This window comes from Sorex fumeus, unplaced genomic scaffold (genome assembly GCF_029834395.1).
Source record: "Sorex fumeus unplaced genomic scaffold, SorFum_2.1 ptg000037l, whole genome shotgun sequence".
Taxonomy (NCBI): Eukaryota; Metazoa; Chordata; class Mammalia; order Eulipotyphla; family Soricidae; genus Sorex; species Sorex fumeus.
In genome coordinates, this window is record NW_026606094.1 from 70,351,480 (window position 1) to 70,377,912 (window position 26,433).

Consider the following 26,433-nt stretch of genomic DNA (forward strand, 5'->3'; position numbering starts at 1 on the left):
CTAGGGTAATACGCAAAAAAAAAAAAAAAAAAAAATGGAGCACATGTCTAACATGTACACACATTCAATCTTTCTGGTTTTGGTTTTGTGGGCCACACCCAGTGGTGCTTATGAGTTATTCCTGTCTCTGCACTTAGGAATCACTCCTGGTAGGCTTTGAGGATCATATGGGATATCAGGGATCCTGGTCAGCCACGTGCAAGGCAAGCACCTTACCTGCTATTCTAGCACTCTGGCTCCTCTGAATTCCATCTTTAGAACCACATGAACCTGTAACCATGGAAAGATATAGATATGGTGGCCCCTGACCTCACCAAAAAAATTACCCATTTGTAGAAATCTAATCCAAGCCAAATAAGTCTAGCCTATTGAGAGGAAAAGTTATATTTTATGAGCTATAGAGACAGTACCGGGGTTAAGGAACATGCCTTACATCCCTCTGATCCTTGTTTGACATCCCGTACCACATACAACCTCCTGAGCACTGGCAGGCAAGCTGGGAATTGCCCCTGAGCACTTCTGGGTGTTGTCTCAAACCTCCTTTTTTGCCCAAATTATATTTTATGTGCTTTCTCAATATTATTGAAAAATGTTCTTTTACTATACAAATTTGGGCTGGAGCACAGTGGGTAGGGTTTTTGCCTTGCACACAGCCGACCTGGGTTCGATTAATCCGTCCCTCTCGGAGAGATGGGCAGGCAAGCAACCGAGAGTATCCCGCCCACATGGCAGAGCCTGGCAAGCTCCCTTTAATGTATTTGATATGCCAAAAACAGTAACAACAAGTCTCACAATGCAGACGTTACTGGGCCCGCTTGAGCAAATCGATGAACAACGGGAGGACAGTGCTACAGTGCTATCCTACAAATTTGAATTATGTTGTTTAATAGTTAAAGTGAAAGATTTCAGTAAAGTTTGCTCTAACTTCATTTATATGAGATTGAAAATGTCTTTGTTTGCTTAAATGTCAAATTGATGTCTCTTTTGATAGAAAAACATAATTTTATGATGATAATTAGAGTTAATATGTATTACATACCACTTTCTACTGGAATTATTCATTGCACATTCCATATGTATTCTATATAAAAATCAACAATTTTATATTTAAGTGTCCTCCCAACAAGGTTTTGAAGTACAAATCCCCATTTATATATCAGGAAAGTTGAACAGAGAAGTTAAGTTACCTATCCTAGGTGACACAGCTATGGTTTGCCACTAGGCAGTGTGACCTCAAGTTGTAACGAGAGTAATGGCTTAAAGAATTAGCTCCAGGTCTGTGTTTAAACTTGCATAGTGTCAGCCTTTATCAGATCTTTATTCTTTCCTGTTTCCTCTTCTAGCTCCCAGTCCTAGGACAACGTGCGTTTTTGGTGACTGTCTAAATACTTATTACTGCAGAAAATAGGCTTTGTTGTGTCATTGGTGAGAAGAGGAGCATCCGCTCTGTCTTTTCCAGCCTTTGCCCTAGTCGGGGCATACCTATAGCTCCCACCACCTACCAGGTAATTCATTCTGGCCCTTGTGTTCCTAGCATAAATGAAGAGGAGAAAAGTTTACCACTCCAGTGTCTCTTCAGCCTGGATTCTGCAAGTGCTTCTTTGCACTCCTAGAATCAGTTCTGATTTTCAGTGGCCCAGACTCCTGTCTCTCACCCCGCCGGCTATTTTCTGGCTACTGGGGCTTCTGCAATCCCCTTGGCCACGTCCAGTTCTTTGCCTCTGCAACTGCCTTGTATGTGCTGCATAGTTTCTCCTCTCTTTCAGCTGACCTAGACAGTCTTCAGGAATGATTCCTGCTCTCCTACTCAAAACATTGTTCTAAGGTCGCCTTAAGAAAGACCCAGTGGGGGCTGAAGCGACAGTACAGTAGGTAGGACACTTGCCTTGCTTGCAGCAGACCTGGGTTTGATCTTCCAGCACTACGCATGGTTCCCCGAGCCCTGCCAGGACGGGTTCCTGAGCAAGAGCCAAGTAGTAAGTCCTGAGCACTACCAGGTGTGGCCTCCAAACTAACCAAGCAAGCAAGCAAGTGAAGAAGCAAAACGGAAGGCCCTCTTCCTGCACTCAGTCGCACTCAGTGGACTTTCCAAAACCTAATGCTGTGTTTGTTGGTCGCTTGGTTGATTTTCCACTTGTGGTTTTTGCTTGTTCTTGCTCTGTGACAATAGAAACGCTTATCTGTCTTCACTGAGTCCCCTCTCCTGAACTCCCCCAACCCCATACTTCATGTCCTCCAGAAATATTTGCTGAAAGACCAACAAGTCTGGGAGAAGGAAGAAGGGAAATAGGATTGAGAGTGACTCTTTCAGCTGCCTGCAAACCCTACCTCTGCCCTGAAGGAGGTGTTTTATTGTGGTGCCCCAAGAGCTACCAAGCCCAGCACAGGAATGTGGGGACAACGGATGGATGAGGGCTGATGCCAGCAGTGTGGAAGTGCCCAGCGGCAGCTCATTTGGCTTGATATTCTTGGGAGTGTCTCCTTGTCACCTTTGTGTGGCTGGGCTTCGTGTCCATGACCCTGGATAGTGGAGGGGAGCCTCCCTGGCTGTTTGAAGATTCTGACGGGTGTGTTTGGGGTGTGCCTTTGAGTGGCTGGTGTGTGCTGTGGAATTTGGCTTCCCATGTTCTCATTTTTTAACGAACTCTTAGAAGCCCGGTTTTGTTGTTAGAGCTTGCTTTCTTTCTCTCTCTTGAATTCACTGAATCTCCAGTTTCAGGAGACATGCAGAGCTCCTGGGCCAGACCTGACACTGAACATGTTTCCCTTTCTGAGAAATCTTTAGCGGCATTGGGCAGCTGGGAAGTGTGGCCCCATGGGGAGGAGAAACTTGTTCTTTAGGCTTTTTCTCTCAGGGATCTCTGAGTTTCTTAGTTTGGGGAAGCAGGGTGGTTGGGCAACACTTGGAAGTGCTCAGGGCTTAGTTCTGACTCTGTGCTCAGGGATTACTCCAGGTAGGACTCAGGGAATCACATGCGGTGCCAGAGATTGAATTGGGGTCAGCCGTGTGCAAAGCAAATGCCTTAATCCTTGCACTCTCTCCCTGAGTTCAAGCCCCTATTATTTTGGAAGGGGTGTCTCACCCAACTCTGTCCACAGGGGACTATGTGGCGCCGGAACCTAAGCCTCCTGCATGCATCTGTATGCTCAGTCCCTTGAGCTATCACCTCCACCCTCATTTTTAGATTTATTTGTAGGATTGGTGTGGCACCTATGGCTGGCCATGCAAGTACTGGCCCGTGTGGAAAGTTCAAGAATAAATAATGAGCATGGGCTTTGGGTGCAGACTGGCGAGACCCGACCTCAGTTTCTGTGCCTGTTGACTGGTAACTGTTGGTTTCCAATGAAAGATGGGAACCTTAATCTCACCATGTGTGGGATGTGCCCTGTGGGGCTGTGTTTTGTAGGCAGTGAAGTTAAGGCTTGCCCGGAAAAAAATAACATGTTTTCCTTGCTTGGTGCTTGAGCTGTTTGCTTGGTGACTGACTGGCTGATTGGTGGTTTGGGGAAGACAGGAGACATGGGTAAACTTGGGTGTCCAAAGGATGTGTGTGTGTGTGTGTGTGTGTGTGTGTGTGTGTTCTCTATCTCTATTTCTTTGGAACAGTACAATAGAGGGCAGAGGAAGAAATAAAGATGACACTTCTACTTTGACCAGGCTCAAGGATCTTTAAGCATCATACAGATATTAGCTTGTCACTGTTTAATCCCATCATTTCAAGGACACCTCTGATGGTGCTTGCCCAGGGGTGGATAAGGAAACTGAAGGTTTTAGAAATCTCTAGGAGGCTTTTCATCCTGATTCATATTCCAACTGCTTTACTGGGCCACACTGCGTTCTCTCCTGAGTCACTCTAGGGAGAATCTAAATCAAAACTTGTTCTAATCAAGATTTTCTTTGCACCATGATGAAAAATGCTTTTCTATGATTAAAAGTACATGACAGAGAGGATGCAATGGTACCTGGAAGAGAGATTTTCATTAACTAGAATTTTGTCTAGTGGTGAGTATTAAGAAGAAACTCACACTGTGTTAGACTTTGCATACTCATGGCCTTTTCTGCATTGGGAGGTGACCTGCTCCCAAGGACAGAGGTCTCGGCTGTTCGTCTGGCATTCCTCAGTGCCTGGGTTAGGAAATGTTGCTATTATTGAGATGTCATCACCCCACTTTCCCAAGTGGTTGAAGTGAACAGAGCTTTCATTGTGCTGTGATGACCTCCCCCCAGCCACCCCACCATAACTGACCAACTCTTCATGCCTTATTCAAAGTATTTTTAAAAATTAAATATCATATAGGCAATTTAGTGAAGGAAAGAGACAAGAAGAAAGAAAAAGAAAAAGGAAGATAAGCAATCAGATGATAAAGGAAAATAAAATATTCTTTTAAAAAAGTAAGTTTGCTTTGCCAAAGGAAGATTTGATTTCTTTTTTGGCTAGACCAAACAGAGTACATGATGTAAAAATACAATCCTAAATGGTGTTGATCTTATTTCTAATGGCTCCACGTGAACCTAGAAGCACCTACTGATAAGAAAACACTAAGGTGTTTTTTTTTTTTTTGGCTTATACCGAACCCCTTTCAAGCTCTTTAACTCTTTATTTTTCTCTCTCTCTACTGTGACTGGAGCCTGGACTATAAAATCAGGCACAGATTATCAGAGAGTGGGGCAGATGAACTTACCTTGCATGTTTGTGGGCCAGAGGTATATCCTGGGAAGGTAAAACAAATATATTCATGTACAGGCCTAGCTCTGGCTCCTCCAAGCCCAGAATGAAAGATCTTCAGCTTGCTCAGTCAGCAATAGCCAACTCCATTCCTAGTCAAGTGACCCAAGTGACTATCTTGGCTGGTAAGTTTCAAGGGTAGGATTTGAACAGACTAGATTCCAAATTATTTATTGACTGCACATCTCAATGCTAAGACAAAGCCATTCTATTTAGAAACCTCTACTTAGGAGCCCAGTGTTAGAAGGCAGGTAAGACAGACTTATAATTGGCATACTATAAAAATCATAGAATAGCATGTCCTCTTTCAAGATTCTTCAGAACATTTCCTTTCTCTACATCTGCTGTTGAGAGTGGACAAAACTCTGCACCAACCAGCTGCATCTTGTACTTGCCAAAGGAGACTGGCCAATAAATACAATAAGTATGATTTTACAGCCCCTAACAGTTTAAAAAGTGCTTTCCAAATATTCATTCATTTGCTCCTCCCAGCCCCCTGTAAAGCAGATAATGATACTTTTGTCTACCGTCTCTTTTCATAGTAAGAGAAATAATGTTCAGAAAAGTGAAGTAACTCATCCAAGATCATACCGCCAGTGAGTAAAGAAAGCTGAGATTTAATGATTAATTTTGGAACCTGAAGTCTGCTTCTCTGGCAACAATGTTAGGTTTACCACCACCAATAGTATATTATATATCAACATTAGAGACATAATAAATGCTAACTTATAACTAAATTGAGGAACTGGAGCGATAGTACAAGCTTTCACGCGGCCGACCCGAGTTTGATTCCCAGCATCCCATATGGTCCCCAAGCACTGCCAGAACTAATTCCTGAGTGCAAAACCAGGAGGTAACCCGTGCACATTGACGAGTGTGACCCAAAAAGCAAGAAAAAAAAGAAAAAAACTAAATTGACATAAGAAACCTTACCTCTACTATGATGAAAAGATTGTCTCAAGGTTTTGTGTGTGTGTGTTTGTGTATGACCATGCATGTATGTATGCACGCATATATTGCCTTATTACCTTAAATTGACATATTTTTCTTTCTTTTTTTGTGAGGGGGGCCACACCATTTGAAAATCACTGTTGGCAGGGATTGGGGCCAGGGACCAAATCTGAGTCAGCTGCATACAAGGCAAATCTATGCCCACTGTACTATCTCTCTGCCCCTTGAGTTTACATCTTTCAGTGAGAAATATTTAACTATGAAAGCAGGTCATATAGATATCAGATGTTGTTAATGAAGCAACCTTGCTTCTCACAGTGTCTGAACACTCATAATACTTGGCTAAAACTACTTTCTGGTCTTTAAATTCTGCCTTCTCCCACAGACCTCCCTTGCTTCTGGCTTGTCAATACTCAAGGGAGAGGGGTTCTTTTGGCGAAGACTTCATGTTTCTTGCATGGGGCCAAATGCATGGTGAATTCTCAGAGACCTCATGAGGAAAGAGGGAATGAAAGACCCCAGTGTCTCCAGTCTCTGATCCTGTACTGAAGCATGCTGAGGTTGAATCCCTTTTTGAACATGTTCTCTGAGACAGGTAATCAATCACTGTCTAGAGTCCACTCTCCCCAAAGCAGCCAGTGAACAATGCCCTATGAAGAGTCCTTGAATTCTCTCCCTCAGTCGCTGCTAGTGAGTTGCTCATGTGGCTCTGGGGGGTGGGCTGGTCCCTTCGCCTTTGCTCAGCTTTGTTTATCAATGGAGTGTCTGGAAGACCTCCCTCTAGTACCCCCCACCCCAGCTTCCTGTCCCCAATCTCCTTTATGCCTTTATGACTTCCCTCTTAGAAGAGTCCAGGTTTGGGCTATTTCCCAGGACCTGACCTACACCCTCAGCGCAAAGACCACATTCAGGCTGAGGTTGGGGGTTGGGGTGGAGGGCTTAGGTTTGCCAGACTAGGGGCATTAAAAAAGACTCCTTTCCCTCTCGGTGTCAATTTGGCATGTTGACTGAAAAATGGTACTGTTGTGTGGGGGCTGAGCCCTGGGGAAAGAAGGAGCTGGCCCCTGCGTTTGTTTGTGACTGGCTCAAACCTTGAATGAATTGGAGTCTGGTTCAGTGTAACCTTTTGTGGGTGGTGGTTCAAGGAAAGGGCTTTTTCTTTCCATGTCCTTTTTCCCGGGTGTCTTAGTGAATTTAGTGAGTGGCTCTTTTGTTTAATAGGAAGTTGAGAGGAACATTAAGGACTTTGCTAGTCTATGAAAACAATTTAGTGATCCCCAAAATACAGCTTTTTCTCTGCACTTTATGAGTTTGATGAACCTTAACTGTGGCTAGCTTGTGCTGAGAGGTATAGCAAACTGTTCTTATTTTGACACAGGAACTAGAATCTTCCTTGGGGTTATGTGAGGGACTAAGGATCAGGTTTGAGGCTTTACCTAGTTTAAGGGAGAGAAATAACCTCCAAAATATGTTAATATGTAGCTCACATTCTCCCACGTCTCAATAAGAAAACACAACAGCCCAAAGCATAAAAAATATGAGTCTGTTTACATATATTTATGAGTGTGTTGGTCTTTATGTGTTTGGGTGCTGTTAAATTTTCTAATTGAGAATTTGGTTGAGAGGTCAATACTCTCTTAATGTTCTCTAAGCAGATGGCTGACATCATTAAAACAGCAACACTAAAATGAAATTTAGAAGTTCATGGGGTTCTAGACCTAAATTTTATGGGGTTTTTTGTTTTTATTTTGTTTTGTTTTTATTGGGAGGGGGGTTAATGTCCGGTGGTGCTCAAGGCTTATTCTTGAGCACCTGAACTCAGGGATCCTGAACTCAGGGATCACTTCTGGCAGATCCAGGGAACAAAATGTGGTGCCAGTATTCAACCTGCGTCAGTCGTGCGCAAGGCAAGCACCCTGCCCACTGGACTATCCCTCTTGTCCCACTACCCAAATTTTACAAAGCAAAGAAAAACATGTTTTTTATTCTGGTGGAGCAATAATATAAGATAAACAAGGCAATTATCAGAAGTGAAAAAGTATTTGAGCAAGAAATATACCCAGGGCCATTGCTTCCTTTAGCTACTGTTGAGTCAACACAACTTAAAGCAGTGTGGTAAATTAACTGGAGAGGGGGGGCTGTGAGGAACCAAAAATCCAGGGTGTCAAGTTCACCTTAAGACTCCACTCTGGTGCATGCAGTTTACTCACCAATCACCTCAACAGACTGAAGCTACGAGTATGCTTGTCTTAGAAATTGGCAGCAGTCCCCAGCCCTCCTTCACATGCAGAGAAACGATGATTTCACATACTTTTTTGAATATTCATAACGTTTTTGTTAGCATTGAATCCAGTTTCATCTTAAGCTCAATTTTACCTGTTATTATTATTATTATTATTTTTAGTAGAACTGTTTGAAAAGAGTAGAGTAGTAGTATACAGTTAAAAACCTTATTTTCATTTCCTCTGCTGCATGCTTTGAATTTACTCTTTCTCGGTTACTATTGTCTTACTCTTATCTGCTTTGGGCTTTGAAACCAGGGGCCAGCAGGATTCAGATTATTCTGCCATGTATGAACTGAACTATGGACAGTGGGGCTGGGCCTTCCCCTTCAGTGGAACGCCCAGAGGCTGAGTCCATGTTTCTAATAATCTGCATCATTGCCTGTCACCTGTTACATGCCAGGGATCTTCCCCCAGTTACAGTGGGCAAACAAAACTGACTTCAACTTCTTTCCAAACTCCTTACTGGGCTATGCAAGGAAAGGATACCTTATCTAAGGAAGCAGACAAAACTGTGCCTCTTGCTAATAATTAGAACAAAAACCTTATTAAGATGTTTTTAATATCAAGACGCAACTCTCCAGTAGAGTTTTGGCTTATCATAGGCTTTAAATTGCCTGCACTGCTTGCCATTCACAGTGCAGTGTTTGAGGAAGCTGAAGTAAGTAATTTTATCTTATATTTTCAATGGATAATGTGTCGCCCTTGGAACACAACAGCTGACTGCTTTAGATCAAAATTGGGGAGCCAGGTCTTTACAATCATTTTATAATGTGTCCTAATAGTAAAAGTAATCACAGTATTCAGGTGGAAGAGGAAATAATAGCTTCATTTGCTTTACTGAAAATCAAGAGGTCTGGCCTGACCACTACTGCTTTTTGAATCAGTTTCACACTTCGGTAGGTCAGATTCATTCATCCTCAAGAAGAGAAGGTCTCCGATGTTTTGACTAAGTTGTACTTGAGCCCATACATGAGATGAGCCAAACATGGGAATTTGCTTGTGATGTCAGGATATCTTCATAGCCTATAGAGAAAGAAAACTGTCCAGTCTCTTAAAAATTTATTTAAGGGGCTGGAGCAATAGCACAGTGGGTAGGGCGTTTGCCTTGCACACGACCAACCCAGGTTTGATTCCCAGCATCCCATATAGTCCCCTGAGCACAGCCAGCAGTAATTTCTGACTGCATGAGCCAGGAGGAACCCCTGTTCATCACTGGGTGTGACCCAAAAAGAAAAAAACAAACAACAATAACAACAACAACAACAACAACAACAACAACAACAAATTATTTGAATATGTGAAAAGAAAACCGAGGCCAGAAAGTTGTGATTTTTCAGAGAACTTAAAAAATATTCATTTTACATTTAAAAAAACTGTCCTAACACTGAATACACTTGCTATGTCTTAGAAATTAGTCAGAGACAGTGAAATCCCATTTGGGAATGTGTGCTACTTTGAAAGAGGCAGAATTTACTGTTGGAGAGCGCAAGTATGATACTGGGGGTGGAGTTTTCCTGGATTAGCTAAAGGGAAGCTGTGCTTGGCCAGTTGGAAGAATTAATCAGTTTTGCATTCATTCTCTTGCTATTCTATTTTTTTCTTGAAAAAATAAATAATTTTAGTGCATGATGGAAGAATTTATGACAAGGTAACAATGTCAACCAAGTCTTGCTCTCCTTGTGTTACAAATTTTTCTTGTCTTTTCTTTCTCTTCTCTTTGGTTTGTTTGTACTCAGAGCTGGTAAAAAGGGAGAATGTGCTGCCTTTCAGCTTGTCTTCTGAAGTTGTGTTCATCCTATTAGGAGCAAATCAAGTTATTTGGCAATGTTCAATATTTAATTCAATACCTGACATACTTTTGCTAAGTGTTTTGTTATCTGTGCATATGGGATAATCGTTTCTGTTTTGGGGGGTGAGGTGGGAAGGGTTTGGGATATGCCTTGTGGCGACAGTGCTGGGCGGGTGCTATTCCTGATTCTGTGCTCAACAGTTGCTTCTGGCAGTGCTTGTTGATACTGGGCATAAACCAGGTTTGGCCACATACAAGGGAAGCACCTTACTCCCTTCATTATATTTCTGTCTGGACCCTAGAAGCAACTGAATCAACATTTCTTCGAGGTGAAGAGTGTGTTGTAAAGAATTTATTGTGCTTTATTAGAACAAGACGAGGAACCAAGAACTAAATGCACACAGACACAGACACAGACACACAGAGACACACATGCACACACATTTGCAGTGTCTTCTTCAATGCTGCACCTCTGAGGTTCTGCATGTTGCTTCAGTGTGTTGTGAACTATTGAACTTTACAGACTGATGGACTAAAAGGCAAGTCTGTATGAAACACAAGGCGAAGTTAGCCAGGAACTTGGAAAAGAGGCCTCCAAGCTGAAGAAACATATGGAAAACTTAGGGGGAAAAAAAGAGGAATCTAACATATGAAACCCCAATCCCTCTGGAATGCTTTCTCCTACATAGTATAAACGCCACATAAATAAAACCACAAAGTACACGAGAGGCCACGGAGCCTCCAGCGCTCTTCAGTGAAAGCGTCCTTGGAAAAGCTGTGAGTTGACAAAGACAAAGTTTATTGACGATCTTTGTTCCTGGGAATAGTGGGCTAGGATTGGAAAAGGGCTCTGAACAGTTCCTCAGCCTGATGCTGGGTGTGAAAGTCGAAGGGGCTTCTGGCCTTTGGGGAACCCAGTGTTTCAAGGCCAATGATTTCAGCTTTGGCTGGAGTCATGATAGTGAACTGCATGTAAAGCTGAGAACTTCCAGGAAAGATTCTGATTCGCAGCGGCCCAGTAATACTCCCCATTCTTATTCTGTTGTAGTGAATTTTCCCCTTTGGAGGCCTGGCCCCACACTCTTGTTCCCTGGACAAATCTCTAGTTTAAAGACATTGCAGCCTTCAAGGCGTTTCAAACTGGAGGACTGAAATGTCACTTTTAAAGCAGGGTTAAAAAGGTCACACAGCTGCAAATAATAATAGCCCAATGAAATTCAGATTCTCGCTGCAGCCCACTTCAAGAATAACACTCAAACAGGAAACAAGCCTACTAGATCTTTTTACCAGTAAAGCTAGTAAGAACACAAGTGACAAAAATGTGAGTGTGCATAAGTGTGGGGAGGGGGGAAGACAGAAGCAAACAAAACAAAGACACACAGAGAAACACACACACACACACACACACACACACACACACACACACGTTTAGAGTTTCAAAGAGAGAAGAGCCAGAAAAACAAGGAAAGAGAGATAAAAACCAGGAAGAGACATACACAAAAAATTTGACTTTGTGAGACTGAATTTTAAGCATATTTATTTTTTATTTCAAGTTGTAATATTCACGCTGGTAAAACTAAATGAAAAATTTGAAATAAAAGCGTGTCTTTTTTCTTATTTTAAGCTTAACTTCCATTAATTATCTTTTCAAATAAGATCTCTAAGAATGGCTCTGTTTTATATTGTTTTACTAAAACGATTTTGTTTTACAGATGAACAAATAAGATAGTGATAATTACATTATCCTTCCCAAAGAAATGAACATTTCCCCCCAAATTGGATGTATAATTCAGCTAGCCATGTGTTAGGAAAACCATCCTGCATTCTTGATTTTAAAAGAGGAGACATTGTACAATAAAACAATTTAGAGTATGTTGTGGTGAATTTGGATTCTTGATTTGTATGGCTCTCTGCCTCTGACCAACACATCGAAAAAATATTCACTTTTTTTTGCAGAAACATAGAATACAATTTGACTATACCCTTGACTAATTGAATTCTCATAATAATCTTTGTTCTCAGCAACAAAGAGGTCTGATCTGGGCCATACAGAATGACTAACTCAAGAAGCTCCTGTTTGTCAGCTGTCCTGGGCACTTGAGGAAGGATTAGACTCCTCTTCTCCAACCCTTTCTAGAAATCTGGTCAGCTCAGCAAAGACACCAGACTCTTTCAGAGGAGCCCTGCCAGGTCCACTCACTCTATTCTCACAGGGGGCCAGTAGATGCTAGAGATGCTGTCAACATCACTGGAAATTCACGCTCTCCTTTCATATCTGTGGTGCATTCACCACACCCAGATTAGCAGTACTAGAGTGATGGAGATGTTCCAATATTATTACTAATGCAAATTTCTATTTATGGTTTTCATTTGCTGTTGTGACTTTCTCATCACTGTCAATCTTCTTAAGAATTTACATCAGATGTTAGTTGAAAACGCTGTCAGTGTCTTACTATTTTACAACCCATCACACTGTATGAATCTAACTGCTACTTTGGGAGGAAATTGGGCCATTCCACCAAGATTGGAGTTTGATGTTAACTAAGGATCAGCCATGGTTTCCTATGACTTCTATGAAGACAAATGACTCTTGGCTGATTATAGCAAACCAGATGAGGGAGGGATTTTTTTCCCCCTGTGAGCTCAATTGTTGCACTTGTGTTAAAAATGCCTATTTACAGTGCTTTGTGTTGACTATCCCAATCTTTAGTAACATTTATTTTTTGCAATGTTTGCCCTTCATGAAAATGGTCTTTCCAAATATATCTCTAAGTGCCTGGCAAAGCACATGAATGAATGGATTGCATCAACCATTGTGGAAGATTTCCCATTTTAGACTAGGAGGAATTTGTGGGGTCAACTGCTGAACAATGAGAGATTCTTGCTCATTGGGAGACCAGAGGAATCCAGTGGCAATAGAAGGTTTGCATTGTAAATCAAGTCTGTCATCCCCTTGTCAACTACAAAAGCTTCTACTCATTTTATGCACTGAGGTTTGTTATTAAGGTTTTGCGTTGTTTTCCAAAAATGTGAAGGAAATTTAGACACATGAGACATTTTTCCAAAGTACACATTGAATCTGAACTTCGGAAAAAAAGAACAAAATATAGTGCTATTTAGAATCTTGTAAATAATGAGACAGCACTCTCCACAATTGTGACTGTGTCTAATGAAAGTTAAAAGATTTCAAGTTATAGTATTTCTCCAGGGGTGCTCTGTGGGGATGGCCAGTCACCCACATTTTATTAATAGACTGGACTTCAGTGTCTGGATAGACTGAATTTATAATTAATTGATATATTTAATAAAAACTAGCTTCACTTTATTGTTCTCTTCAAAAGCAAGTTTGAGTTTGCCCCTGGTCCCTCAAACCCGCACCCCACTCAATTGGAAGAGAATATTTTTCTAGCCATAACTGAGAACAGGTTGAATATCTGGCCTGCACAATCTCTTGCTTCACTGAAAAGTTGGTTCTGGGCCAAAAAAATTTAAGAACTTTTACCTTAGGAGTAGAGAAAAGACAGGCTATTTGGGGGCAGTTTATTGTGATGAATCAGGCTTCATTATCCATTCCACAAATATTTATTGAATACCTACTATGTCCGCTCTAAGCAAAAGGCCCTGGGGTTGGTTAGCAAGTGCCAAGGAAAACCTAGTCCATTAAGATATCCCAGGTAGTAAAACAACCGAATGGGAAATGAGAGGATGAGGACTGACTTCTGAGGACCAAATGCAGAACAACCTGGCTAAAATCATGTCTGAGTAATTTGCTTCCCTTGATGGATGATAAAAGAATATACACGGGACTTTAGTAGGAGTCTGGTTGAGAGAGTAATTATTACAACATGTGGTAGAAAAGAACCATAATCATAGACCATAAAAATAGACCGTGGCTCTTGACTAATACATCAGACCAGATCATACTAGTTGATAAAAGTAATGAAGCCTGCGTGGTAGAGTGGTTCCGTTTAGTAAAACGATCACAAACACCTACACAGAAAGGAATGAGCAAGGGTGTGCTATTTGCAGAGGCCTAAATGTGGGAACCGCAGAGCATCAAAATAAAGCAGTTGAGGTTCACACACTTACATATGTACACCCACTCACCTCAGAACTTATTAATCATTTAGAATTTATTTTATTTTACCAACTGCCATTTAACCTTATGACTCTATTCCCAACTTATGTTGACAAAATATTTCGTCCATGGTGCCCATAGGATGTAAGAAATGGATTCATATGTGTTATTAAAAATAAAATAATGGGTGGGACGGGCACAGAGGCCCAGCTCTGGGCAACAAAGCTGAACGGCTCCAATTCCAACAGGTACAGCCTGCCCCCAGGGGCCTGGGTCCCTCTCTGGGCACGCGCAGCTAGAAACAGCCCCTAGACAGCTGGTTTTCAACCCCTGATCTGCGTGGGATGGGCACAGAGGCCCATCTCTGGGCAACAAAGCTGAACGGCTCCAATTCCAACAGGTACAGCCCGCCCCCAGGGGCCTGGGTCCCTCTCTGGGCACACGCAGCTAGAAACAGCCCCTAGACAGCCGGTTTTCAACCCCTGATCTGCGTGGGACGGGCACAGAGGCCCAGCTCTGGGCAACAAAGCTGAACGACTCCAATTCCAAACAGGAGACATTCCCAACTCCTCGCCCAGTGCCAGGGACTCTTTCCGGAGCCGCGGCTCTCTATTTTAGCTCAGCCACTAGAAACACAGTAGCCAATAACTCATAAGCCTATCTTAACTTACACTGCATATCAAGCAGAATAGTAACAGTGAACGTGAAGGACTAAACCACACCTCTCACAATGGTAAAGCAACGCAAAAGCCCACCAAACTTTCATATTGAAGAGTCTAGCCCAGATGACACCAACAGTACTGTAGTGTTAGACAACCTCTCTGACAAGGAATTCAGAAGGGAGCTACTTAGGATGCTTAGGGAATTAAAAGAAACAATGGAAAGCAATGCCAATAGAAGACAAGAGGATCTGAAGGCAGAAATGAGGAAAATGCAATCAGAAATGTCAGACCTGAAAAATCTCGTAGGCGAATTGAAAAGCTCACTGGAAGGCCTCAGCAGCAGAGTAACAGTGGCTGAGAACAGAATCAGTGAGCTCGAAGATGAAGTTCAGAGACTCTCCAGAAAAGAGCAGAAAATGGAAAAGAGACTCACAATTCGGGAACAGATGGCAAGAGAAGATCGTGATGAAGCCAAGAGGGGTAACATAAGAATTATTGGAGTCCCAGTGGGACAGGAAGAAAACCTCGATGAAGAAGAAACTGTCAAAGAAATCATTGCTACAACATTTCCAGAGCTGAAGAAAACTTGTGACCACATTCAGAAGGCTCGAAGGGTACCAGCTAGAAGAAATCCGAATAAAAATACCCCAAGACACATTCTGATCAAAATGACCAAAACCTTAGACAGAGACAAAATTCTGAAAGCAGCAAGATCGAAGAAAGAAATCTCTTACAAAGGAGCATCCTTAAAATTCACAGCTGATTTTTCTGATGAAACCCTCATGGCCTGAAAACAGTGGTGGGACATAGTAAAAAAACTCAATGAAATAAATGCCTCCCCCAAAATACTTTTCCCAGCAAGACTCTCATTCATAATAGAAGAAACAACACACAGTTTCACAGACAAACAACAGCTCAGGAACTTCATAGACTCAAAACCATGGTTACAAGAACAACTAAATGGGCTACTTTAAGGCAAGAAAGGACCCTCAAATACACCAAATTTTAACAGAACAATGGGACAAAATCCCATAACAATAATCTCTCTCAATGTCAATGGGCTAAACGCACCAATTAAAAGACATAGAGTGGCAGGATGGATTAGAAAATTGAACCCAACATTCTGCTGCCTGCAAGAAACGCATCTCAGTAGTCAAAGCAAACACAGACTCAGAGTCAAAGGCTGGAAAACAATCCTACAGGCAAACAGCTCCCATAAAAAAGCTGGGGTAGCCATCCTTATATCAGACCACATCGATTTCAGAGTGAGGAAGGTCATAAGAGACAGTGAAGGCCATTTCTTATTGATCAGAGGATCTGTACAACAGGAAGAACTTACAATAATAAATGTATATGCACCTAATGAGAGACCAGCAAAGTACTTAAAACAACTACTCATAGATTTGGAAAAAGACATCAATAGCAACACAATACTAGTGGGAGACTTCAACACTGCTTTGTCACCTCTTGATAGATCAACCAGACTCAAGCTTAGCAAGGACATACTTCACTTGAGGGAAACAATGGAAGAAAGGGACTTAGTAGATATATACAGGACACTTCATCCACAAAAAGCTGAATACACATTCTTCTCAAGCGTACATGGAACATTCTCCAAGATAGACCACATGCTGAGCCACAAAACATGCCTCCATAAAATTAAGAAGGTAGAGATTGTATCAACAATCTTCTCAGACCATAATGCGCTGAAATTAGAAGTAAATCACACACAAAAACAGAAAACTAAATCAAACACCTGGAAATTAAACAGTGCACTATTGAACAACGAGTGGATTAGACAGGAAATCAAAGAGGAATTCAAAAGATTCCTAGAAACGAATGAAAATGAGAACACGAGTTACCAAAACTTATGGGACACAGCAAAGGCTGTGTTAAGAGGAAAGTTTATAGCTCTACAAGCATTCCTCAGGAAGGAGGAGCGAGCACACATAAGTAACCTAACCTCACAGCTTAAGAGCTTGGAGAAGGACCAATAAAAGGAGCACAACCCGAACAGGAGAAAGGAAATAATAAAACTCAGAGCAGAGATTAACGAGATGGAAACCCAAAAAACAATCCGAAAGATCAATGAAACCAAAAGCTGGTTCTTCGAGAAAATTAACAAGATCGATAAGCCTCTAGCAAAACTCACAAAGAAAGGGAGAGAGAAAACCCTAATAAACCGAATCAGAAATGAAAAGGGGGTCATTACAACAGAAACCACAGAAATTCAGAGGATCCTCAGGGAGTACTTTGAGAAGCTTTATGCCACAGAACATCAAAACCTCGAGGAAATGGATAAATTCCTAGACTCCTACAGACTCCCAAGGCTGAACCAAGAAGACCTGGAATACCTGAACAGACCTATCACCATCAAGGAAATTGAAATGGTAATAAAAAGTCTCCCCAAGCACAAAAGTCCTGGCCCGGATGGATTCACTAGTGAATTCTTCCAAATCTTTAAAGAGGACTTACTCCCGATGCTCTTTAAGCTTTTCCACGAAATTGAAATATCAAAAACACTTCCGAACAGTTTCTATGAAGCAAATATCACACTGATACCAAAAGCAGACAGAGATACCACAAAGAAAGAGAATTACAGGCCGATATCCCTGATGAACACAGATGCAAAGATCCTCAACAAACTACTAGCAAATAGAATCCAACTACTCATCAAAAAGATCATACACCATGACCAAGTAGGATTCATCCCAGGGATGCAAGGATGGTTTAACATTCGGAAATCAATCAACATAATCCACCATATCAACAAAAGAAAAGATAAAAAGCATATGATCATATCAATAGATGCAGAGAAAGCATTTGATAAGATCCAGCACCGCTTTATGATGAAAACCCTAGCCAAAATGGGTATAGAGGGGACCTTCCTCAACATAATTAAAGCCATCTACCACAAGCCTACAGCAAGCATCATCCTCAATGGGGAAAAACTAAGAACCTTCCCTCTAAGATCAGGGACGAGACAGGGATGCCCACTCTCTCCACTGCTGTTCAATATAGTACTGGAAGTACTTGCAATAGCGATTAGGCAGGAAAAAGATTTTAAGGGCATTCAGGTAGGAAAGGAAGAAATCAAGCTCTCACTATTCACAGATGATATGATACTCTACTTAGAGAACCCAATAACTTCCACCAAAAAACTCCTAGAAACAATAGACTTGTATAGTAAAGTTGCAGGTTATAAAATCAATACCCAAAAGTCCATGGCTTTCCTATACGCAAACAGTGAGAGAGAAGAAAGCAACATGAAAAAAACAATCCCATTCACAATTGTGCCCCAGAAAATCAAGTACCTAGGAATCAGCTTAACTAAGGAAGTAAAGGACCTGTACAAAGAAAACTACAAAACGCTACTTCAGGAAATAAAAGAGGACATGAGGAAATGGAAAGATATCCCCTGCTCATGGGTCGGGAGACTTAACATTGTCAAAATGGCAATACTACCGAAAGCATTGTATAAATTCAATGCAATCCCTATAAGGATACCCATGACATTCTTCAAAGAAATGGAGCAAACACTCTTGAAATTTATATGGAACAATAAGCCCCCACGAATAGCTAAAGCAATTCTTGGGAAAAAGAAAATGGGAGGAATCAACCTCCCAAACTTCAAACTGTACTACAAAGCAGTAATAATTAAAACAGCATGGTACTGGAACAAAGGCAGAACTGCAGACCAATGGAACAGGGTTGAATACACTGACATCTCTCCTCAATCATATGCTCATCTAATCTTTGATAAAGGTGCAAGTAATGTGAAGTGGAGTAAGGAAAGCCTCTTTAATAAATTGTGTTGGCATCACTGGACGGCTACATGCAAAAAAATAGGCTCAGAACTCTGCCTAACACCATGTACAAAAGTAAGATCAAAATGGATTAAAGACCTCAACATCAGACCAGAAACCATAAGGTACATTGAAGATAAAGTTGGCAAAACCCTCCATGACATTGAAGCTAATGGTATCTTCAAAGATGCCACGCCACTGGCCGAGCAAGTGAAAACAGAGATAGATAAATGGGACTATCTTAAACTAAGAAGCTTCTGCACCTCCAAAGAAACAGTGACCAAAATACAAAGACAGTCTACAGAATGGGAAAGGATATTCACCGAATACACATCTGACAAGGGGTTGATATCCAGGATATACAAAATACTGGTTGAACTCCACAAGAAGAAAACATCCAACCCCATCAAAAAATGGGGCAATGAAATGAACAGAAACTTTCTCAAAGAAGAAATCCGAATGGCAAAAAAGCACATGAGAAAATGCTCTACATCATTAATCATCAGGGAGATGCAGATCAAAACCACAATGAGATACCATCTCACACCTCAGAGACTGGCCCACATTCAAAAGAACAAAAGCAACCGATGCTGGCGTGGATGTGGCGAGAAAGGGACACTCCTTCACTGTTGGTGGGAATGTCCACTGGTTCAGCCCTTCTGGAAAACAGTATGGACGATTCTCAAAAAATTAGAAATTGAGCTCCCATTTGACCCAGCAATACCACTCCTGGGAATATATCCCAGAGAGGCAAAAATGTATAGTCGAAGTGACATCTGCACTTGTTTGTTCATTGCAGCACTCTTTACAATAGCCAGAAACTGGAAGAAACCTGAATGCCCAAGAACAGATGACTGGTTAAAGAAACTTTGGTACATCTACACAATGGAGTACTATGTAGCTGTTAGAAAAGATGAAGTCATGAAATTTACATACAAGTGGTACAATATGGAAAGTATCATGCTAAGCGAAATGAGTCAGAAAGAGAGGGATAGACATAGAAAGATTGCATTCATCTGGGGGATATAAAGTAACAAAGTATGAGATTAATACCCAAGAATAGCTGATATCAGCACCAGGAGGATTACTCCATAACTTAGAGGCCAGCCGGGTATCCTAGAGGAAAGGGCAGTTCAGATAGAGAAGGGAGCACCAAATAAAGGATGTTTGGAGGATCCTCCCAGGAGGGGAGATGCATGTCGAAAGTAGACTATGGACTGAACATGTTTGCCACTCAATGCCTCTTTTGCAGACCACAACACCCAAACGGAGAGAGAGAACACAGGGGATTGCCCTGCCACAGAGACAGGGGGGATAGGGGGATGGGGGTGGGAGGGATATTATCCATGGTGGTGGAAAATGGGCACTGGTGGAGGGATGGGTATCTGATCACTGTATGATTGAAACCAAAGCACAAAAAATTGTAAATCTACAACTTAAAAAAAAATAAAATAAAATAAAGGGGAAAAAAAATAAAAAAAAATAAAATAATGAAGTGAAAGCAGTATCAACTCTGTTGAACATATTGATGACTGAACTCCAAACTACATGAGGAAAGATTATTTCTTATATTACTCAGATTTCTCTAAACACACCAGCCACACCAGGAAGTCTTCCTAAAACAGAGTAAATCTATTTCACTGACCTTGTTCTCTCTCCAAGAACCAATATTGTACTGTTATTCCATGGTATTTTCTGTTGCTTATATATATGCATACTGTAACTAATTATTATGCTGACATTACTAAGTAGCCAGTGTTGGTAACAAGCAGTATTGTTGAGTCATTGGCATTATGAATATAAATTTGTAGAAAAACCAGTAGTTGGTGAGGAGTCTACTGGTTGGAATATAGTGATTATGGCAGAAAACTTTCTTCACATTCGGCAGAGTTTTGTCAATTTCTTTTTCCATTTTTGATTATGATATTGCATTCCAATTTTGATGACTTCTAATTGTTGGGCATTAATCTGATTGGTATCACTAATAACTACTTCCATATGTAGACTAGCAGCGTATTAGTATTCAAAATTTCAATTTCACTGTCAGGTAACATTTTTCCTTTCACTATGTTTGTTGATATAATAATGATTTATAGCATTATATAGATTCCAAACATTATAAATGAACATCCGTGAGCTAGAGTGATATCTGTAAGGACTGGAACCCAGAATACCTGATTCAGTTATTGGTACTGCTTGGTCCCCTAGCACTACCAAGGGTGACCCCTGAGCACAGAGCCAGGAGTAGCCAATGACCAACACTTGGTGTAACCTAAAAATCCAAAAGAAATAAATCAGAAAGAATAAAGAAATCAGCATCTGTATAGGCTAAATTATGATCACCAAAATGTAGTTTCCATTCTTCACCACATAATCGACCTCTTAAAACTCAATTTACTTTCCCCTCTCCTCTTTCCCTTCTGGTTTCTACTATTTTTATTTGTATGTTTTGGGATCATATCTGACAGTGCTCAGGGATCACTCTTGAAGGTACTTGGTATTTGAATTGAACTGAGGTCAGTAGTATGCAAAGCAAGAGCCATACTCCTATGTTATCTCTCTGCCTCCTGATTGCTACTATTTTATTTCTTGCAATCAATAAGTTTGTTTTTGTTTTGCTTTGTTAGTAATTTTGCTTCCTTATCTTCCTTCCACATGAGTTAAATCATACAATGTGTGTCTTTATCTTATATCAGTTAGCAAAATATTTACCCTTTATCTTTAAAAAATAGTTGTATAGCATTCCACTGTGTGCATATCTTACAGATTTTGTGTCCATGCATATGTCTGAGAGTACTAAGGTTATTTCCACTTCTTGACTCCTGTTAAATAATTAAGCAGCACACATGAGGGAGAATATAGTATATCTGTATATTTTGGGAGTGATAGCACAGCCTTGCGCACAGCTGGCCCAGCCAAGCCAGTTTCGATTCCTCCGCCCCTCTTGGAGAGCCCAGCAAGCTACCAAGAGTATCTCGCCTGCACAGCAAAGCCTGGCAAGCTACCCGTGACATATTTGCTGTGCCAAACACAGTACAATAAGTTTCACGATGGAAATGTTACTGGGCCCGCTCGAGCAAATTGATGAGCAATGGGAGGACAGTGCAGTGCTAACATTGTTAGTAAGATTATGAAGGTTTGCCTTCTTTTACTTCATTGGTAACTGAAGCTCTTAGGTGATGTCCAATAAAGACTCTGGTTATAGAAAATTGCATATATAATAAGGGAAGGATAAAAATGAGTGAAGTTAGGTACTGCCTGTCTACACAACCTTCACCATCTCACGCCCCCCCCAACATATACACATAGTTAACAATACAATGCATACATAGAGCTTTATTCATAATTTATAAGTGACTTTTCAGTCCTTTAAATGATCAATGTGACACAGGAATGAGGGTACTGAAGACTGACATTCATGCCCTTGTAACACAGGGGAAAAATAGAGATATGGAACAATTGAGTGACCTGATGATGATCAGGTAGAACATGGCCACCAAGACAGAAAAGTTTTAGGAAAGCTTGGGAAACATTGACTAGAAAAACAAAGCTTATTGGATTAATGGAAAACCCAATTATTCTGCAGTTGATTCTGTCTTGGGTTGAGATCATCTTCTAAGCTTTAACATTGCCCTTTATTTGGAGGTTTAGAAAAAAGCTGTCAGCATTTGAAGAAGAAAGATAGAAAGAATAAAATCCACTGGTCTACCACTTTGGTTATAATAGATGTTCTGATAACCAGAGTTATAACCAGGAGATGATGGTCTGTGGATATAAAAAGGTTCAAGATTGCTGCTGTAGGGTACATGATAACAAAATTAACTGAATGAGAGAAGAGTTGTTTCATTGATTTTTTTTGTTTGGACAACACCTAGCTCAGTGCTATGAGGGTCCCTCCCAGTGGTCTTTAAGGGATCCTTCTGTGCTTGGGCTCATACCTAAGGTGCGTGCTCCAGCTCACTGAAACTTCTCCCTGGCCCAGGAGAAGTTATTTTAATTGTTCATGACTTTCCTTAGAGAAGAACAAGTGGGAAGTGTCCATAGATATTTTGTGCTTTTTCTTTATTCAGATACGACCATGACCATGACCATCCTGTTGTTCGTCGATTGCCTCGAGCAGGCCCCAGTAACTTCTCCTTCATCCTAGCCCTGAAATTTTTTAAAAAGTGACATATTAAAGGCTATTTCAGGGTTAGGAGAATGAGACCCATCATTTTTACTGGTATTTGGCATATTGGGTACGCCACGGGGAGTTTGCCAGACTGCCGTGTGGGCAGGTTACATTCGGTAGACTGCCATTTTGTCCAAAGTAAGAATGAGATAATAAGATGTCCGGGAGCTGGGTTTTATAGTCTCTGGGTCTTGGCCATTGATGGGATTACACGGCTCCAGGGGGCCAGTTGGTGGGTGTGACCCCTGCCTTCTAGAATATGGAGGATCTGGGTGGAGGATGCTCAGCCCCAATCTGAGCAGGCTTGGAGATCTCAGCCCCAGGACCTGCATGCCTTTGTTCCTCTGCCGGTACCTTCATGCATGTGGAGAGTGGTCTCAGCATGGTGGTGCTGGTTCTGGAGATCTTCAGCTGCCGAAGCCCTGGTCGGGGCGAGGAGGGAAACTCAACCCACTCCCCTCCAAGGGGTCGCAGCGAGGACAGCCAGGCACCAGGGCAGGAGAAGGTTGTGTAGACAGATATTATTCAGATAATAGAGAAATATATTTAGACAACTGCCTTACATATCAAATAATGCTGAGTTACTGTGCTGATAACTGATCATTGGGAAATCATGCCAAGTGGAGAGTGCAAAGACCATGTCATGGTGAAAATTGTGTGATGAGAAGGAAAAGTGATGTCATGGTGAAAATTGTGTGATGAGAAGAAAAAGTGATGTCATGGTGAAAATTGTGTGATGAGAAGGAAAAGTTTGTGTCTTTTAATTATTATTATTATTATTTTTATATCTGACTAGCAGTGCTGTTGAAGGAAAGTCTCTCCACTGTGTTTTAGAAAAGTAGCAAATGGAGCTATTTTACAAAGAATATAGGTGAACTTCATTAGTGTTTGGGGGACGATGTAATGACTTTCAAAGTAAACCTGGTTTCTTTACAAGATAATCACGATTTTTTGGACAAGGGGTGACTATTCCTTGATTTGAAGCAGATATGCCTTTTTGAGGGGCGAAGGTGACTTGGGAATGTTTTGGAATCACCTACTGTAGCATTTTATGAAAGCAAATTGTTTCCTGTGCTCAGAGACACAGCCACCTATTTTAATTCCCTTGTAGATCTGTATTCTATGGCAGCACATGCAACTTATATAAACTCATCTCTAAAATTGGCACATAGTATGGCTTAGGAAGTGATTTAAATTGTATAACCTATATTTGAACAGTACTTCTTATGATATTTAAAATCTTTATGTTACTATTTAAGACTGGTAACCATAAAGGCATACCTGCTTGGCTTTGCAGGGGTAATTTTATTTTGCTCAGTTTTTGTTTAATGAACTTACCTTAGAACCTAGACCATACACATAAAAAGATTGCTCTGTAATTTAACGTCTGTCCAAGATAAGAGCATAAGGACTTTTCCTGCAGAGCAACATGATTTCAGATAACTTATCTAGAACAGCAGTCTAAACCTAATATTAACTTTAAATTAGTTTGTTAAACCAAATTTACAAAAGGTCCAAGGTAATGTTGTTTGCATTATCAGATTTCTAGTTACCCCTGAATAACTCACGATGTTTATTATTGAGGATCCGAAGGCCTAAGATGAAGGGAACATAAAACTCTGGCTGGCCACCAGAGTCATTTGCTGTGCCTTTTCTTGTTCACCCTGAAAGCTTGATGTAGCCAGTTCAGGTGAATTCTTGTGCATTACTCAGGATTGGTCCTAACAATTATGTAACCATCTCTTGCAGTTTTAAGTAGCCAGTGCCAAAGGATGAAGGTGAACTTGGCCTTAAAATCCTCTTGCCTTGGTAGAATCAGACCTGATACCCTCCCCCGCCCCCAGATGCTTTGCCTAAAGCAAGCTTCCTTCTGCAACTCCCTCAGCCCACGGCCCCTTCCTTCTCTATACAGTAAACATTATATACTCAAGAGAGCTGCAGGGAGACTCTCGCACTGCACTTGAAGCAGGAGGGGACTGGGTTCATTGGAATGTGTTTCTCCTCTAATCTGGAAGTTGGCATATTAAGGGGACATTGAGTGATTGCTGCTCTCTTGCTTCTCGGGCACAAGCAGGAGATATTCATGTATTTCTGTTTTTATTCTTCCCTCTACCCTGACTCTTTAGATTTATGAGGAATCCAAGATGAATTTGGAGCAGGAGAGGCCGTTCGTCTGCAGTGCCCCGGGCTGCTCCCAGGTGAGTGTTGGGACCCTCACTGCGGCTGGAAGGTTGCCCCTGCTAGCAGTGGAACCGCTCTCCCTTGGCAGGGCTGTCTGCTGCCGGCTGCTTTCTACACTGGAGTCTTGTCAGATTGTCCCCACATTGCTATGATCACCAACATTATCTCCATTATTCTGATGATCATCATCATTATTACCCCTTTACAGTTTGAACTACTTCCTTACAGCCTCTGAAACCCATCCCCGTTGGTCATTTCCACCCAGAACTTCCTCTTGGAAGTAAGCCAGATGCATCCTGCCCACCAGATGTTCAGGATTGTTCTTGCAGAGAGCAGGGGAGGAGGGTGCCTGCTCTGACCACAGCCCCTTGTATACTGGGCCTTCGGGATGCGGGTGGCATTGTTCACAGCAGAGACTTATTTCTCTTTAGTAGTGTCTTTCCCTTGGAGTAAAACAAGCACCCAATCATTTTTTCAGAAGTCACAGGACTTTTTCCAACTTATTTCATCTTTTACCTATTGGACTGCTGTGGAAGGTTAGGCATCATGTTACCTCTGGTGGTCATGGCATGGACCCCTTGTGAAAGGCAGAGCTTGGTGTTCAGTTCTGACTACTGCAGCCCTCAACTATCTCCTGCCGTGCTGATGCTGGCAGGAGCTAGTAGCTCCCCGAGAGAAACTAGAATCAACGGTCACCTAAAATCTAAATATTACTTTGTGTGTGTGTGTGTGTGTGTGTGTGTGTGTGTGTGTGTGTGTTTGGTGAGCTGGAGCAATAGCACAGCAGGTAAGGCGTTTGCCTTGCACGCGGCTGACCCAGGTTCGATTCCTCCATCCCTCTTGGAGAGCCTACAAGCTACCGAGAATATCCTGCCCACACGGCAGAGCCTGGCAAGCTCCCGGTGGTGTATCCAATATGCCAAAAACAGTAACAACAAGTCTCACAATGGAGATGTTACTGGTGCCCTCTTCAGAAAATTGATGAACAACGGGAGGACAGTGCTACAGTGCTACCCCCAACATATACATAATTGTGTAGGATGCTAGGAGTTTTGCTGTGGAAACATGAGACATTGTTACTATGCTGCCATGTCACCTGTCACTGAGAAACCATAGTCCTTGGCTCAGGTTCTAGTAGGTTCTCTGCTGGGAAAACAAAAGTTTTTACGCTGTTGGGGAAAATGCTGCTAGGTCGGGATTTTCCATTGAAAAGACAGAAAACTGTTTTACCTAATAAAGATAAAACTCATTTTCACTTACGTTTCCTTACAAAGAGATCTCAATAGACAAAGTGAAGGAATGGAATGGGAATTTAACTTGTTGCTGGATCATTTGCCTTATATGTGTGAGGATCTGGGTTGGATTCTTGACGCTGCAAAAAGTGAACTAAAATTCAGTCACCAAAGGGAATAAGATAAATTGGAAAACTTTATTTTGCTTTGAAGATAAAGATGTTTTTATTGACATGTTTTTGTTTTTATTGACTTTGATTCAGTCAACACATTTGGGGTACCTACTATGTGCAGGTACCCAATATATGTAGGTACCCATTTGGGGTAACTACATATAGCCTTGTCCTCACAGAGCTTCTAGTCTAGGCATCAAGTCTATAAGCAGATGGTACATTGATCAGTTGATTTGTTTATTATAAAATTCAACAAGAAATTGCACAGGACATTGATGTTTTACTTTTCTAGAGAAAGGGAATAGAAGTTCTTGAAGGAAGAACAATTGAAGGAAATAGGATGCTCAGGAGTCTTTAACAAAGACTCAAAAGTGTTCA

The 26,433-nt window shown here is 41.4% G+C and overlaps 1 protein-coding gene across 1 annotated transcript in view; it reads left to right on the plus strand.

Moving 5' to 3' along the window:
- CREB5 (cAMP responsive element binding protein 5) overlaps positions 1-26,433 on the plus strand; it is a 474,076-nt gene that overhangs the window by 65,638 nt on the left and 382,005 nt on the right. Inside the window, exon 2 of the mRNA XM_056117946.1 lies at positions 24,596-24,667. Within this exon, the coding sequence (XP_055973921.1) occupies positions 24,614-24,667 (54 nt within the window). The 5' untranslated portion in view covers positions 24,596-24,613. The remainder of the gene's footprint in view (positions 1-24,595; positions 24,668-26,433) is intronic.